Source organism: Cebus imitator, unplaced genomic scaffold (assembly GCF_001604975.1).
Source record: "Cebus imitator isolate Cc_AM_T3 unplaced genomic scaffold, Cebus_imitator-1.0 Scaffold318, whole genome shotgun sequence".
In the NCBI taxonomy this organism is placed as follows: Eukaryota; Metazoa; Chordata; class Mammalia; order Primates; family Cebidae; genus Cebus; species Cebus imitator.
This window is the reverse complement of record NW_016107633.1, coordinates 1991950-2009196: the sequence shown is the minus strand read 5'-3', so window position 1 is coordinate 2009196 and position 17247 is coordinate 1991950. Positions and strand designations below refer to the sequence as shown.

General features: G+C 49.1%; 1 protein-coding gene, 1 long non-coding RNA gene and 1 other non-coding gene across 3 annotated transcripts in view; 2 read left to right on the top strand and 1 right to left on the bottom strand.

Annotated features, from left to right (window-relative positions):
- Positions 1–11065, top strand: part of WDR88 (WD repeat domain 88) — a 35162-nt gene extending 24097 nt beyond the window's left edge. Inside the window, exons 8-11 of the mRNA XM_017504245.2 lie at positions 1849–1931; positions 5793–5861; positions 9785–9877; positions 10664–11065. Coding sequence (XP_017359734.1) covers positions 1849–1931; positions 5793–5861; positions 9785–9877; positions 10664–10837 — 419 coding nt within the window. The 3' untranslated portion in view covers positions 10838–11065. The remainder of the gene's footprint in view (positions 1–1848; positions 1932–5792; positions 5862–9784; positions 9878–10663) is intronic.
- On the bottom strand, positions 3347–7059 carry LOC119467688. The gene is made up of 3 exons (XR_005196234.1): positions 6928–7059; positions 5892–6011; positions 3347–3384 (listed from the first exon to the last, which is right to left on the bottom strand). It is a non-coding gene; the product is annotated as an uncharacterized LOC119467688 (long non-coding RNA).
- A 2286-nt stretch (positions 11066–13351) lies between the features above and the next one.
- On the top strand, positions 13352–13425 carry TRNAT-AGU. Its single transcript has one exon. It is a non-coding gene; the product is annotated as a tRNA-Thr (tRNA).
- Positions 13426–17247: the final 3822 nt, after the last annotated feature.

Sequence of the window (17247 nt, the reverse complement as noted above, 5' to 3'; positions counted from 1 at the left end):
TGGGATTACATGTGTGCATTACCACCCTCGTCTAATTTTTGTATATATATATTTTTTTTTTGAGACGGAGTTTCGCTCTTGTTACCCAGGCTGGAGTGCAATGGCGCGTTCTCGGCTCACCGCAACCTCCGCCTCCTGGGTTCAGGCAATTCTCCTGCCTCAGCCTCCTGAGTACCTGGGATTACAGGCACGCGCCACCATGCCCAGCTGATTTTTTGTAGTTTTAGTAGAGACGGGGTTTCCCCATGTTGACCAGGATGGTCTCGATCTCTTGACCTCGTGATCCACCCGCCTCGGCCTCCCAAAGTGCTGGGATTACAGGCGTGAGCCACCGCACCCGGCCAATTTTTGTATTTTTTGTAGAGATGGGGTTTTGCCATGTTGGTCAGCCTCCCAAAGTGCTGGGATTACAGACATGAGCCACCACGTCCCACCTTTGTTTTGCCTTTTGTTAGTGATTTCGCTGTGTAAAATGGCTCCTTTGGCTGTGTGCGGTGGCTCACGCCTTTAATTCCAGCTCTGGGGAGGCTGAGGCAGGAGCATCGCTTCAGCTCCGAGTTTGAGATCAGCCTGAGCAACATAGTGAGACCCCATCTCTACCAAAAAAAAAAAAAAAAAAAAATTAACCAGGTGTGCTGGCACACGCTTAGAGTCACAGCTACTTGGGAGCTGAAGTGGGAGGATCGCTTGAGCCCAGGAGTTTGAAGCTGCTATGAGCTATGATTGCACCACTGCACTCCAGCCTGGGTGACAGAGTAAGACTTTGTCTCCAAAAATAAATAAATAAATAAATAAATAAATAAATAAATAAATAAATAAATAAAATGGTCCCCAACCACAGCGCTGAAGGGCTTTTTACTATTCCTAAGAGCAAGAACACTATGATGGGGAAAATACATGCATTCATTCAGGCATGAGTTATAGTGCTGTTGGCTGTGAGTTCAATGTTAACGAATCAACAGTATACAGGCAATCAGTTGTCTTTAAACAGAAACACACATACAACAAAGTTATGTACTGATCAGTTAAGGTGCATGTTGTGAGCAGAGGCTCACAGGAACCTGGCCCTGTATTTCCCCTGGGAGCAATGGTTCAGTATTCACTAATTCCACGCCTGCGTCAACTTTATAGAACAGAGGTCCCCTGTTTTTTTTTGGGGGGGGGACCAGGGGCCAAATTCATGGAAGACAACTTTTCCACAAATGGAGCTGTGGGGGATGATTTCAGGATGATCAAAGCATGCCCTTTATTTTTATTATTATTACACTGTACTGAAAAGTGAAATAATTACACGACTCACCATTCTGTAGAGTGAGTGGGAACCCTGAGCTTGTTTCCCTGCAACTACACAGTCCCATCTGGGTTTGACGGGAGACAGTGACAGATCATCAGGCTTTGGATTCTCATAAAGAGCGTGCAACCCAGATCCCTTGCATGCACAGTGCACAATAGGGTTGCGCTCGTATGAGAATTGTATGCAGCTGCTGATCTGACAGGAGGTGGAGCTCAGGTGGTAATACGAGTGATGGGGAGCAGCTGTAAATACAGATGAAGCTTTGGCTTGCTTGCCTGCCGCTCACTGCCTGCTGTGTGGTCCGGTTCCCAACAGGTCACAGATTGGTACCAGTCTGTGACCCAGGGTTTGGGACCCCTGCCATAGAACATAACTACTGTGAATGATGAGAATCAGCTGTAATTGGCTTGGGGTTGTGGAGCTGCCCCAGGAAGGGTTTCAGTGTAGTCAGAGTGAGCTGAGGTGGTGCCTTGCCAAGGCATCCTCAGTCGGCTTTGGGCTGACTTAGCTTGGAAAGATGACCCCCATCTCCACCCTTTCATTTTGTGTTACAGGCTCTTTTCTCATTTCTGGAGGGTTTGATAGGACTGTGGCTATTTGGGACGTAGCAGAAGGCTACCGGAAGCTCTCCTTGAAGGTACACGTGGCCAGCATGAGATGGAGGATCTGAGTTTCCCTCCTGAGTCCTTCCCATGCTCAGTGCTGGGTGCTGGGGACACAGCTGTGGGTGACACAGACCTAGATGCCTCCCGTGGGCTGATGAAGGATAGATTAGAAGCCAGCAGACACACCACTGGCTTTGAGGAGTGAAATGGAGAAACCACAACAGGGTGACATGATGGGTACAGACGTGGGGGACCCATCCACATTGTATGGGCAGGGAGAGCTTCCTGGAGAAGGAAGTGTTTGAGCTGAGAAATGGGTGGAAGGAAAGGACTGCATAGGTGGGGATCTTGAAGAAGAAGAGGATTCCAGGCAGATGGAACAGCCAATGCAAAAACCCCAAGTTGGGAGTGTCCAAGAACAGCAGAAGTTACTGTGCAGGGCCAGGTGCGGTGGCTCACGCCTGTAATCCCAGTACTTTGGGAGGCTGAGGTGGGTGGATCACCTGAGGTCAGGAGTTTGAGACCAGCCTGGCCAACATGGTGAAACCGCATCTCTACTAAAAATCAGCTGGGCATGGTGGTGCGCACCTGTAGTCTCAGCTACTTGGGAGGCTGAGGTGGGAAGATTGCTTGAACCTGGGAGGCAGAGGTTGCAATGCGCTGAGATCGTGCCACTGCACTCCAGCCTAGGCGACAGAGTGAGACTCCACCTCTAACAAAACAAGTCAAAACAAAACAAAAAACCAGAAATTACTGTGCAGAGGGATGGCATGAAAGGCGTAATGAGGCATGAAAGCTTGGGGTTCCAAAATGGGGGTGTCAATTGAATGTTCTTGGCTGCAAGTGAGAGGAGCCCCAACTCAGAGTGGCTCTGTGACAAGGGGATGTGTTATCCAACATGGCAAGAACCCAGGATTGCCTCATGCTGTGACCCTATTCCCAAGGGGCCCTGCACCCCAGGATTTCTGCATACTCCCTGGTTTCACGGTCTCACTGTCACCTTTGGCTGTGAATGCCTGGTCTTTCTGTGCCCACGGACGCAAAGGGACGTGTGTCCTTGAGCAGCCCATGTTCAGGTCCCTGGGGCTGGTCTGTCTGAGCTGTCTTCTCCTAGGACTTGGGGAGGCAAAATGTGTTTGCTCACAGCAAATAAACAGCTTGAAATGGAATGTTAAACCTCTCTGTGTTTAAAGTCCCTCTGTCGTCCGGGTGCAGTGGCTCATGCCTAGAATCCCACAGCACTTTGGGAGGCTGAGGCTGGAGGATCACTGGAGGTCAGGAGTTCGAGACCAGCCTGGCCAACATAGTGAAACCCCGTCTCTACTAAAAATACAAAAATTAGCCAGGCATGGTGACAGGTGCCTGTAATCCCAGCTACTCGGGAGGCTGAGGCAGGATAATTGCTTGAACCTGGGAGGTGGAGGTTGTGGTGAGCCAAGATCGTGCCATTGCACTCCAGCCTGGGCAACAAGAGGGAAACTCCATCTTAAAAAAAAAAAAAAAAAAAAAAAAAAAATCACTAGAGGAGCCTGGGAGGTAGAGGTTGCAGTGAGCTGAGATTGTGCCACTGCACTCCAGCCTGGGTAACGGAGCTGGTTGTTCTATTTTGTCTCCTCTTGTCTCCTCTCTCTCTGTTCTCCCATCCTCAAATTCCTATCCTTTTATTATACTAAGCAGTTTAATCTTTTCCTCTGACCACACCATGGTCTCACCTTCCACCTCTTTCCACATGGGGAAGGCCAAAGAAGGACAGAGATGCTGGCGTAGAGCCAGACATCATTCAGTGTCTGAGGCAGCAATGGCATCTATCTGCTCTGAGTTCCTTTTTACCCAAAGAAAACATCCCACTCCTAACTCTGCTTAAGCCACAGTGGATCAAGTCTGCAGTCATTGGAAGCCAAAAGCCCCTTCATTTACAGTGCCTCCGGAGGGGTATTTCCTAGAACAATGAATGTAAATGAAAATCTGAGACCAGCTGGGAATATAGTATTTCTCCCCTCATCCTGCTAAATACCCGAGTACTATTTTTTAAAAACATACACAGTGGCACACACATTTGTAGTCCCAGCTACTCGGGAGGTTGAGGCAGCAGAATCACTTGAGCCCAGGAGGTTGAGGCTGCAGTGAGCTATGACTGAGCTGCTACACTCCAGCCTGGGGAACAGGGTGAGGCCCTGTCTCAAAATAAAAATAACTAAATACATAAACAAAGAATGGGCTGGGTGCGGTGGCTCATGCCTGTAATCCCAGCACTTTGGGAGGTTGAGGCAGGCGGATCACTTGAGGTCAGGAGTTCGAGACCAGCCTGGCTAACATGGTGAAACCTTGTCTCTACTAAAAATACAAAAATACAAAAAATGGGCACGGTGGCGGGCACCTATAATCCCAGCTACTTGAGAGGCTGAGGGTGGAGAATCACTTGAACCTAGGAGGTGGAGGCTGCAGTGAGCGGAGATTCTACCATTGTACTCCAGCCTGGGCAATAAGAGCAAAACTCTGTCTCAAAAAACAAACAAACAAACAAACAGAAACAACAACAGACCTCAGTGCCCACCCTCCTTCCAGCCCTGTCCCCACCTCCACCTGCCTGTCCCCTATCCCAATCCAGTCCCACCCCACCCATTAAAAAAAAAAAAAAAACAAAACGTGCAGATATCACGTCTTTACACTTTGTATTCTACCCTAAATGTTGTTGACGAAACCAAGGAAGTACAATGAGCTGTTCTGCTCTTTCCTTTTTTCTTTTTTTAGACAGAGTCTCACTGTACCCAGGCTGGAGTGCAGTGGCCTGATCTCAGCTCACTGCAACCTCTGCCTCCCGGGTTCAAGTGATTCTCCTGCCTCGGCCTCCAGAGTAGCTGGGACTACAGGTGCGCACCACCACAACTGGCTAATTTTTGTATTTTTAGTAGAGACAGGGTTTTACTATGTTGGCCATGCTGGTCTTGAACTTCAGACCTCGTGATCCACTCGCCTTGGCATCCCAAAGCGCTGGGATTACAGGTGTCAGCCACCACACCCGCACCACCCCCTTTTTTTTTTTTTTTTTTTGAGACGGAGTTTCGCTCTTGTTACCCAGGCTGGAGTGCAATGGCGCGATCGGCTCACCCCAACCTCCGCCTCCCGGGTTCAGGCAATTCTCCTGCCTCAGCCTCCTGAGTAGCTGGGATTACAGGCACGCGCCACCATGCCCAGCTAATTTTTTGTAATTTTAGTAGAGGCGGGGTTTCACCATGTTGACCAGGATGGTCTTGATCTCTTGACCTCGTGATCCACCCGCCTTGGCCTCCCAAAGTGCTGGGATTACAGGCGTGAGTCATCACGCCCGGCCTCCATTTTTTTTTTTTTTTGAGATGGTCTCACTCTGTCGCCCAGGCTGGAGTGCAGTAGCATGATTATGACTCACTGCAGCCTCAACCTCCCCGGGCTCAGGTGATTCTCCCACATTAGCCTCCTGCGTAGTTGGGATTACAGGTGCATGACACCATGCCCAGCTAATATTTTGTATTTTTAGTAGAGACGGGGTTTCACTGTGTTGCCCAGGCTGTTCTCAAACTCCTAGACTCAAGGAATCCGTCCACCTCAACCCTGCAGAGTGTTGAGGTTACAGCGTGAGCCACTGTGCTCAGCCAGCTACTCTTAAATGTAAACAATGCTGGACTCTTGACTTGTTGTTGTTTTCTAAGATAGGGGACCTCACTCTGTTGCCCAGGCTGGAGTGCAGTGGCATGATCATGGCTCCCTGCAACTTCCACCTCCTGGGCTCAAGTGACCCTCCCACCTCAGCATCCCAAAGGGCAGGTTACGTGTGAGCCACCACACGCAGATTGTTTCTGTTGTCCTTTCAAAATGATTTTTCTCTATGTTCTCATAAAAATTTGTTATTTCTTCAGGGCCATAATGACTGGGTGACAGATGTTGCCGTCAGCAACAACAAGAAATGGATCCTGTCTGCTTCCAAGGTAAAAGTGGCCAAGCTGTGAGTGACTTACCATATCTATCATATTCATCAGAATTGGTGATAGCGGGAGAGTTACTGGCAAGTGTAAACGTCCTGGGTGGGTTGGGTGAGGTGTCTGTACCTGGCTGGGCCATCGCGTTCACGGAGCTGCCTGGGAATGTACATCAAAGGATACCATCAAGAGAGTAAAAAGACAACTTCGAGAATGGGAGAAAATAGTTGCACAGCAAATATCGGGTAAGAGATTAATACGTAAAATACATAAAGAACTTCGAAAACTTAACAACAAAAAACAACCCAATTCAAGAATGGGCAAAAGACTCGGACATTTCTCCGAAGAAGATATACCAATGTCCAAGAAGCATATGACAAGACGCTCAACGTCATTGTCATTAGGGAAACGCAAACAAAAAGCACAGTGAGATACCACTTCACATTTACTAGGAGGGCTATAATAAAAAACAACTCAGAAGATAATGAATGTTGGCAAAGGACATGGAGCAATTGGATCCCTTGTGCGTGACCGATGAGAAGGTAAAACAGTGCAGCTGCTGTGGGAAATGGTTTGGCAGTTTCACAAAAGCAACGGAGCTACCATATGATCTGGCAACTCCACTTTGGGTTTATATTCAAAAGAGCTGAAGGCAGGGGCTTACTGATACTTATATGCCAGTGTTCATAGTAGCATTATTTATGACAGCTAAAAGGTGGAAGCGACCCACGTGTTGGATGAATGGATACATAAAGTGTGGTCTATCCATACAAGGAAATTCAGCCATAAAAAGGGGGAAATTCTGACATGCTACATCATGGACGAATCTTGATGACATGCTAAGTGAAATAAGGCAGTCACAAAAGGACAAAGACCATAGTAATTCCACTTAGATGAGGTATCCAGCATAGCCAAATTAGGAGAATGTAGAATGGTGGTTGCCAGAGGTTGGAGGGTGGGGAGAAAGTTATTATTTAATTGGTAATGGAGTTTTTGTTGGGGATGGTGAAAAAGTTTCGGGTATAGACAGTGGTTATGCGGACAGAAGATTGTGAAGGTATTGAAGGTGACTTACTTGTACACTTACAAATAGTTAAAATGGGCCGGGCGTGGTAGCTCATGCCTGTAATCCCAGCACTTTGGGAGGTTGAGGTGGGCGGATCACAAGGTCAGGAGTTTCAGACTAGCCTGGACAAGATGGTGAAACCCCATCTCTATTAAAAATACAAAAATTAGCTGGGTGTGGTGGTGTGCCTGTAGTCCCAGATACTCGGGAGGCTGAGGCTGGGGAATCGCTCGAACCCAGGAGGCGGAGGTTGCAGGGAGCCGACACCGTGCCATTTCGTTCCGGCCCAGGCAACAGAGTGAGACTCCATCTCAAAAAAAAAAAAAAAAAGCCAGTTAAAATGGTATTGTATTGTATATATTTTACCTCAATAAAAAAACCCAACAATGACATGTTTCTTCTGTCCCTTAATACAGTGGGATATTTTTGCTTTTCTGTTTCCATGGCAAATAATACTTCTCTGAACTGCCTGCAGCCCCTAGGACATCCTTTTAGTTTCTGTAGTGGTAAAACCGAACACTGTCAAATGTAAAATTCGTTCCAACTTACATTCTGTTCTTATCAAGCCCACATTATACTGATTCCTGGTGTCAACCCAATGTGATAACTTCAAGCTAAATATCCCATCAGGAAAAGCATTTGAGCATGGATACTTAAGATTTTACTTACTGGCTGGGTGTGGTGGCTCACACTTGTAATCCCAGCACTTTGGGAGCCCGAGGCAGGCCGACTGCTTGAGGTCAGGAGTTCGAGACCAGTCTGGCCAACATGGTGAAACCCCATCTCTACTAAAAATACACAAATTAGCCAGGCTTGGTGGCACATGACTGTAGTCCCAGCTACTTGGGAGGCTGAGGCAGGAGAATCGCTTGACTTGGGAGGTGGAAGTTGCAGTGAGCTGAGATCAAGCCATGGCATTCCAGCCTGGGCAAGAGTGAGACTCCATCTTAAAAAAAAAAAAAAAAAGCAAACAGATTTTGCTTACTGGCAAAAACAGGTTCTTTGATTTGCAGGTTTTATTTCCCAGTATTCCAAAAATGTCCAAATGTACTAAATCTTCAAGCTTATTTTAAAAGACTAGGTATTTGTCAGGCTGGGCATGGTGGCTCAAGCCTGTAATCCCAGCACTTTGGGAGGCCGAGGTGGGCGGATCACCTGAGCTCAGGAGTTCAAGACCGGCCTGACCAACATGGAGAAACCCCATCTTTACTAAAAATACAAAATTATCTGGGTGTGGTGGCACATGCCTGTAATCCCAGCTACTCAGGAGGTTGAGACAGGAGAATCGCTTGAACCCAGGAGGCAGAGGTTACAGTGAGCCAAGATCATGCCATTGCACTCCAGCCTGGGCAACAAGGATGAAACTCCATCTCAAAAAAAAAAAAAAAAGTAAAAGACTAGGTATTTGTTAATGAAGTCACAATCTCGGCTCACTGCAATCTCCGCCTTCCAGGTTCAAACAATTCTCCTGCCTCAGCCTCCCGAGTAGCTGGGATTACAGGCACACGCCACCACACCTGGCTAATTTTTGCATTTTTAGTAGAGACAGGGTTTTGCCATGATGGCCAGGCTGGTCTCAAACTCCTGACCTCAGGTGATCGGCCTGCTTTGACCTCTCAAATTGATGGGATTATAGGTACGAGCCACCATGCCTAGCCTCAATTTTTTTTTTTATTCTATAGGTAAGAGGGCTCACTATATTGCCCAGGCTGGTCTTGAATTCCTGGGCTCAAGCCATCCTCCTGCACATGCCTCTCAAAATGCTGGATTACAGGTGTGAGCCACCATGCCCAGCTTGAAACTAACTTTTGAATGACAATATCTAAGAGCTGGGAAGACATCTTTTGTTACCATGATTTGGCCAGCCACTTGCTATACTGTAGGAAGTATGCTTATTGGCAAGATCTGACAGCTCTACACAGCTGTGAAGCCAACACATCTGTTACCAATGTGTGCCCTTTGTTCTCCCACAGGACATTTAATTGCAACTGCTGAATCAAGAAATGTAACATCCTCGGTGTATCCATTTTTTAAATTTCTGCTATATTAAGTTACAGGACTATACTGTTTAAACATTAAACAACACAAATTTACTATCTTACAGTTCTGTAAGACAGAAGTCTGACAAGTTCTCATTGGGTTAAAATCTGGGTGTCAACAAGAATGCATTCCTTTCGGGAAGTATTATTAACTAAAGTTAACTAAAGTCCATGGTTCATATCGTTTCACGCTTTGTGTTATATAGGTCTATGGGTTTTGCCAAATGTGTATCATATATCTACCAATAGAGTGTCATACAGAAGAGTTCTTTTTTGTTTTTTGTTTTTAGATAGTGTCTCGCTTTGTTTTCTAGGCTGGAGTGCAGTGGCACGATCTTAGCTCACTGCAACCTTCGCCTCCTGGGTTCAAGCCATTCTCCTGCCTCAGCCTCCCAACTAGTTGGGACTACAGGCGCATGCTACCACACTTGGCTAATTTTTGTATTTTTAGTAGAGATGGGGTTTCACCATATTGGTGAGGCTCGTCTCGAATTCCTGACCTCACCTTCTTCTGCTTCTCAAAGTGCTGGGATTATAGTCATGAGCCACCGTGCCCAGCCATATAGAATAATTTTACTGTTCATCCCTCCTCTTCCCCAACATCCTGGGCAACCACTGATCTATTTACTTTCTTTACTTTTGCCTTTTCCAGAATGTCAAGTGCTTGGAATTATACTCTATGGCCTCTTCAGGCTGGCTTCTTTGGCTTAACAAGTTTCCTCTTTCTCTTGCCTTGACAGCCCAAGTCTTTTGACTGTTGAATGATATTCCTTTGCATGGATGTACCACAGCCTGTTTTATGACTACTGGTTTCCTATTTGTTTTAGGATAGGACCATGAGACTGTGGAATATTGAAGAAGTTGACCAAATTCCTTTGGTAATCAAGTATAAAAAGGCCATGGGCTTAAAGTTGAAACAGGTTGGTATTGGGTAAAATGAAGCCCAGTGAAAGCTTTCATTAATTCCCTCTATAATTTGTCATTTGAACAAACTTTGGGCACCTAGGGATGCAACCGTGAACAGACCGACGTTTTTGCCCCAGCAGAGCTTAAATTCTAAAAGAGGAAACAAAGAGGAAAGACACAAGAAAAATGTGTAGTAAGTTGCATGGTGTTAAGTAATTGACAGAAAAATACACAGGAAAAGGGAACAGGAGTGCTGGAGGTTGCAAGATTTTAAAAGGTAGTCAGGATAGGCCTCACTGAGGTGGCCGCTATTTCAATTTGAAGGTGGTGAGGGGGTGAGCAGTGCAGATATTTAGAGGAGAGAACTTCCAGCTGGGTGCGGTGGCTCTCGCCTGTAATCCCAGCACTTGGAGGCCGAGGCGGGCAGATCACCTGAGGAGGGAGTTCGAGACCAGCCCGGCCAACATGGAGAAACCTCATCTCTACTAAAGATACAAAATTAGCCAGGCACGGTGGCGCATGCCTGTAATCCTAGCTACTTGGGAGGCTGAGGCAGGAGAGTCACTTGAACCCGGGAGGTAGAGGTTGTGGTGAGCCAAGATTTCGCCGTTGCACGCCAGCCTGGGCAACAAGAGCAAAACTAAGTCTCAAAAAGAAAAAAAAAAAAAAGAGATTCCAGAGGAGGGAGCCCTTGCCTTGCCTTGCTCAACGTAGCTGGATCAGGTGGGAGAATTCTAATCATGTGCCTGGAACCCCTCTGACGAGCACCTCCTTTCTGCTTTTAAAATATCCCATGTCAGTGTGAAAGATGTGACAGGCCTTTCTCCATCTTTGAGAGTGACACCTCTTCTGAAATATTCACCCAATGCGTGTTCTGCCGGATAGATACAAGGGGCTTGCCAGTGGAGACTTCATCATTATCCTCATTGGAAAGCGAGAACTCACCGTTGCCGAGGGGAAGCAAGGATGACTGACAGCCACAGGACCCTTTGAGTGACTTGAGCACAAGCTACCTAGCATGTAGGTTTCAGGGCTCTGCAGGGACTTTCTCTTAGGCCCCTCCCAGGCTCAGTGGTCCTGTCAGACTGGGGCAGGACGCAAGCCTTGGCTGGGCTCTCAGCACAGTGCCACCTCCTCAGCTCTCAGCTGGGGAAGTGAACATTTATTTTCTGTTTTCACACAAAATAAATCTAATTCCTTTGGAAAACAAGTGTGCATGTGCATGTGAAAAGCAGTCTTGCTATTTCTAAGCTTTATGTCTTGGTGCTCATCCTGTTTGATTTTTGGAACACATATTTGACTCACATTATGGAGTCTGGAGTTGTCCTGTAAGGTGACCCGTGGGGGCTGGCACCAGTAGTTCTGGAGAAAGGGTTTGTCAAATAAATATGACAAGGCACGGGGACCCCTCTGTGGATGTGACAGCAAGATACTGTGGGTGCCTCCCTGGCTAGTGCTCCCAGAGAGCCACCTGCCTGGGGCAGAGGATGATTTGGTTAGCCAAGGGGGTGGCAGTGGCACTGCCATCACAGGCTATCTCATGCTCTCTCTTCTAGACTTCTCAATTTCCAGAATTTCCAGGCCTATGCACAGCCCTCTTCCTGCTGCCATGGCATATTGTACAGCGTGCATCAGTCCAGAAAGAGTCAAGTTTTCCGTTAATAAGATGGGCTCTCTTTTCCACTTGGTATGGTTCACATGATTCTCATCAAATATCATTAATAGGCCCCTTGGTCCATTTAAAAAGCTTAACTGAGCCTGGGCGCAGAGGCTCCTGTCTGTAATTTCAGCAGTTTGGAAGACAGGCAAATGAATAGCTTGAGGCCAGAAGTTTGAGACTAACTTGGGAAACACAGCAAGACCTCTCCACAAAAAACAAAAATACTAGCCAGGTGTGTGGTGCACCTGTAGTCCCAGCTGTTTGGGAGGCCAAGGCAGGAGGATCGCTTGAGCTCCAAGAGTTCGAGGCAGCCAGTGAGCTATATGATTGTGCCACTGCACTCCAGCATGGGTAGCAGAGAAAAAAACCCAGCAAGACTGATTTATATATTATCACATAATGTCTAGTGTCAATTGTCTGGCATCCAACAATTCTGTGCATAAGCACCATGGCCTGGCAACTGTCATGTGGGTGGGTCCCATGTCCGATGCCATCCTTGTCAGTCACAATGGGGTGACTGGTCAGATTCAAGTTGTCTGTTCAATGCTTATCCATTCATTTACATGAATGATGTATAAATGTGGCAAAACTCCACTTATGCCCTCCCAGCCACTGGAGTCTCCTTGCAGAGAGATCCCATCGCTAGTGGCCTCCCTCCTCCCAGTTGAATTTGAGGCCTTAGCACACATGAACAGGCATAGATGATGCACCCCCATGGCTGTGGAGGGCGGCTAGACGGCAGGTGTCAACACAGCCCCCACGGATGCGTTGACCCATCAGTGAACCACCAATATGAATATGACGAGGTGTGGGCAAGACACTGGGTGCCTCCCTGGCTAATGCTCCCAGATGGCCACCTGCCTAGAGCAGAAGATGGCTTGGTTAGGTGCCAAGAGGGTGGCGGTGGCATTTCCATCACAGGGTGTCTCACGCTGTCCCTCTAGACTTCTCAACGTCCAGAACGCCCATGCCTATGCGCAGCCCTCTTCCGGCTGCCACGGCATAGTGCACAGCGTGCATCAAGCCAGAAAGAGGCTCAGAGAGCAGCTTAGGTTCCTACTGGACACCATGCTGGGTGAACCTTTCCGTGCATGCGGGAGGGATGGTGGGTGGATGGGTTGGCAGTGTTCGGCTGCATTGTTGCCCACAGGCCGTCTGGAAAGTGCGGGGACCAGTGGCTGGTGTAACTGCGTGAGGACACCCAGAAGGGGCAAGTGAGAAACCAGGGCGGAGAGGGCTTTGCCTGCTCTGGCAGCAGAAACTCCTTCATATTAGGTGTCGGTGCCCCACGCCAGCAGCCTGGGAACCCCGAAACCCGTGACCCTTCCTCGGAGCCTTCCTGACCCCTCGACTTTTCCCCAGCTCAGGATCCGCGGGAGAAGTGACTCAACTGAAGTTACGGCCCCTGGAGCTGGCAGGGCCCCCCGGTCTTCCCAGGCTAATGTCGCGGGGCGGCACGGTCCGAGGCTTACCCGGGTCACCGTCGGACAGAGGCGGGTGTGCCGGCCGCGCTGGCGGGGCCAGAGGTTCTCTGGGGCGGGTAGGGGCTCGGCCGCACTACCCTGAGGTCCAATCCTTGCGCGAGTCTTCCCCAAAGGCGGGGCGTCCTGGCTCCACGTTAGAGGAAACATTATTATAGCCGTGAAGCCTCGGCTTCTCACACTTGGCTTCCTCAGTGTAGCCCGAGCTTCCGGTCTCGGTCTCCGCTGCTTGTATGAATCGGAAGCTACACTACGCGTGCGCTGCAGCAGGTCAAATCTGTGCGCATGCGCACGAGTCAAGAGGCTAATAGTAATAAGGAGTCATCGGCAAAGGCGTTCGTACAGGCGGCGCCGTGGCTTAGTTGGTTAAAGCGCCTGTCTAGTAAACAGGAGATCCTGGGTTCGAATCCCAGCGGTGCCTCAACCGAGCGTCCAAGCTCTTTCCACTTTTGCTCCTGCACTTTTGTCTCGGAGCCTTAGCCCGGCTTCCCCGGATTAGGCGGCTGTGAAGGGGAGCCTGAGACGCCAGCGAATCCGGGCCCGCAACTGGGCGTGGCTTCGGTTAAGGGGGCGGGGACAGGCGGGCCTCAGGCTCTACCTCCTCGAGTCTTGAGCGCTGAGGGGCGTGGGCGGCGCGGGGACCCAGGAGACAGCGGTTGCCATGGTGCTGCCTGGCGGTGGGAAGCGCGGGGGCGGGGAAGCAGCAGTGCAAGTCCAGCGCGGAGCCAGTGTTCGCCCCCAGGCTGCTTCCGCAGGGCGGGCGGTGGATGAGCTCTCCCGGGCGGGTTTCTGTGGCGTGGGTTTCTCTCGCTAGTCTTCCTGGCTCCAAGCGGCCGCTCTGGGGAGCCCGTGCGGGTGCCGATCCTCGACGGTCAATGGGCTTAGCTGAGTCTTGCAAAGTACTGCAAATTGCCCGTCTTTCTGCAGCCGCGCAGTGGATGCAGCCGTTTCACAAATGCGAGGCCAAGGCGGCCGCAAGAGGAGGGGTGTGGGACTGAGTCCGGTCAGCGTGACCGTCAGTCTGTTGACTGCGTGGAAACTCCAAGCCAGGGAAAGATCGCAGGGGACTCTGCGCTCATTGCAGACGGCCGGGTGTGGGCTGAAGCCTGCTGCCGGAGCTGGGGTTGTACCCATATTTGCATGTGGAGACCTATTCCAAAGCAAGTGCATCCGAGGCTTTGGGGGTGGTGGGGTAGGGAGGGGTGAGGCATTGGAGTTTTTACAAAAATTCTCCAGGGATTCACCTGTCAAACCCAACAGGATAGTCCCAGTGCAGAAATTGCAGTCATGGGATGAGGCTGTGTTCCAAATAGTAAAATTCACCTCCCCAGAAGCAGTTCTTCTTTCTGCCTCTTCTATGAGTCTGGGTTTATTGTTTCTGTTTGTTTGTTTCTCTCGTTTTCCAGTCAATTATTGCGCCTTTGCAGCTTCGTTGCTTTTGATTGACATTGCCCGGGAAAACTTGGAAGGAGACTGTGAGGCTTTGCAGTGCTAATAGGAGCATTCACCTGGATCCAATCAGGGATGAATTTATTGGAAACTGGGCTTGCGTCATTGTGGGACTGGTTTATTTCTGGTTCATACTTAGCCACTGTAATCCAGCCTGGACAACAGAGCGAGACTCCATCTCAAAAAAAAAAGAAAAAAAAAAAAAGAAGTCCCTTATTGGATACAGGATTTGAAATCTTTTCTCCCTTTCTTTTTCTTTTTATTTATTTATTGAGACGGAGTCTCCCTCTGTCCCCCAGGCTGGAGTGCAATGGCATGATCTCGGCTCACTGCAACCTCAGCCTCCCGGGTTCAAGCGATTCTTTTGCCTCAGCCTCCCAAGTAGCTGAGACTACAGGCGCGTGCCACCATGCTAATTTTTGTATTTTTAGTAGAGACGAGGTTTCACCATGTTGGCCAGGCTAGTCTTGAACTCCTGAGCTCAAGTGATCTGCCTGCCTGACTGCCTAAAGTGCAGGGATTACAGGTGTGAGCCGCCACACCCAGTCTAATTTTTTTTTTTAAAGAGAAAGTAAAAAAGTAAACCATAGGGCCAGGTGAGGTGCCTCACACCTGTAATCCCAGCACTTTGGGAGGCCAAGGTGGGCAAACCACGAGGTCAGGAGTTTGAGACCAGCCTGACCAACATGGTGAAACCCCGTCTCTACTAAAAATACAAAAATTAGCCGGGCGCGCCTGTAATCCCAGTTATTTAGGAGCCTGACAGAGGCAAGAGAATTGCTTGAACCGGGGAGGCAGAGGTTGCAGTGAGCTGAGATTTTGCCATTGCACTCTAGCCTGGGCAACAGAGTGAGACTCCATCTCAAAAAAAAAAAAAAAAAAAAAAACCATTCCACTATTCTATCAAGCCAGCTGTTTCAGATTGGTGGGGAACGTGACCACACCAGTAAATTCCATAAGCATTGCCGCACTTCATTTGTGGGAAACTGAATTCCTTTTTTTTTTTTTTTTGTAATGAAGTCTTATTCCATAGTCCAGGCTGGAGTGCAGTGGTGCGATCTTGGCTCACTGCAACCTCCGCCTCCCAGTTTCAGGAGACTCTCCTGCCTCAGCCTCCTGAGTAGCTGGGACCACAGGCGAGTGCCACCATGCCAGGCTAACCTTTGTATTTTTAGTAGAGACGGGGTTTCACCATGTTGGCCAGGCTGGTCTGGAACTCCTGATCTCAAGTGATCCACCCACCTCAATCTCCCAAAGTGCTGGGATTACAGCGTGAGCTACTGTGCCCCACCTACTTTATTTTCTTTTTCAAATATTTAATTCACATGCCATAATAATCCTCTCCCGAGGCTTTTAGAGACAGAGTCTTACTCTGTCGCTCAGGCCTCGAACTCTGGGGCTCAGGCTATCCTTCTAACCTCAGCCTCCTGAGTAGCTGGGACTACAGCCACCACTGTGCCTGGGTATTTTTTTTCTTTAATTTTGTTTATTTTTATAGAGATGGAGGTCTCACTAAGTTGCCCAGGCTGGTCTCAAACTCTGAGCTGAAGTGATCCTTCTGCCTTGGCCCTCCAAAGTGCTGGGATTACAGGCGTGAGCCACCTCGCCCAGCCGTTTCCCAGTGTAATGGTGTTTCATTTGATTTGAGGCAACATAATACTGTTCTTAAATAAAATAAAAATTAGTGGATTTAAATGCAACGATTAAGTTCGTAAGAAAGATGGGCTGTCCGTGTGGTGGAGGGGCCCACTGAGGGTAGCACTGCCCTCTCCCTATTGCTCCCCACAGGGAATCCCAGGGTCTCTCCCAGGGCTGAGGGTCTTGCTACCAGACACCTGGAGCCCCTCCGCCAGCTGCTTTGAGCTTTCACTTGGGCTGAAAGTGAGCTCGGCCTGCTCCTCTCACCTGCTGTGAATAAGAAGGGGCCACTCCTTGGGACGGAAGGGTTGTCCCATGACTTTCTTCATGCACCCCTCCAGCCTTGTGTTCCCACAATCTGTATTTAGGCCTTGAGACTCAGGCTGTCTCACGGTGTCACTTTTATTCCTGTGGCTCTGTAGTAACCTGTTTTGTGTTGCTATAAAGGAACACCTGAGGCTGAGTAATTTGTAGAGAAAAGAGGTTCATTTGGCTCACAGTTCTGCAGACTGTACAAGAAGCTTGGCACTAGCATCTGTTTCTGGCGAGGGCCTCAGGAGGCTTCCAGTCAAGGCGGAATGGCCGGACGCGGTGGCTCACATCTGTAATCCTAGTACTTTGGGAGGCCAAGGCGAGCAGATCACTTGAGGCCAGGAGTTCCAAACCAGCCTGGCCAACAGAGCGAAACCTCATCTTTACTAAAAAAATACAAAAATTGGCTGGGTGCACTGGCTCATGCCTATAATCCCAGCATTTTGGGAGGCTGAGGCGGGCGGATTACTTGAGGTCAGGAGTTCCAGATCAGCCTGACCAACATGGAGAAACGCCGTCTCTACTATAAATACAAAATTAGCCAGGCATGGTGGCACATGCCTGTAGTCCCAGTTACTCGGGAGGCTGAGGCAGGAGAATCGCTTCAACCGGGAGTCGGAGGTTGCAGTGAGCCAAGATTGGGCCATTGCACTTCAGCCTGGGCAACAAGAGTGAAACTCTGCCTCAAAAAAAAAAAATGCTGGGCATGGTGGTGGGTGCCTGTAATCCCAGCTACTCGGGAGGCTGAGGTGGGAAAATCACTTGAACCTGGGAGGCGGAAGTTGCAGTGAGCTGAGATTGCGCAATCAGCCTGGGCCTCCAGCCTGGGCTACGGAGTGAGACT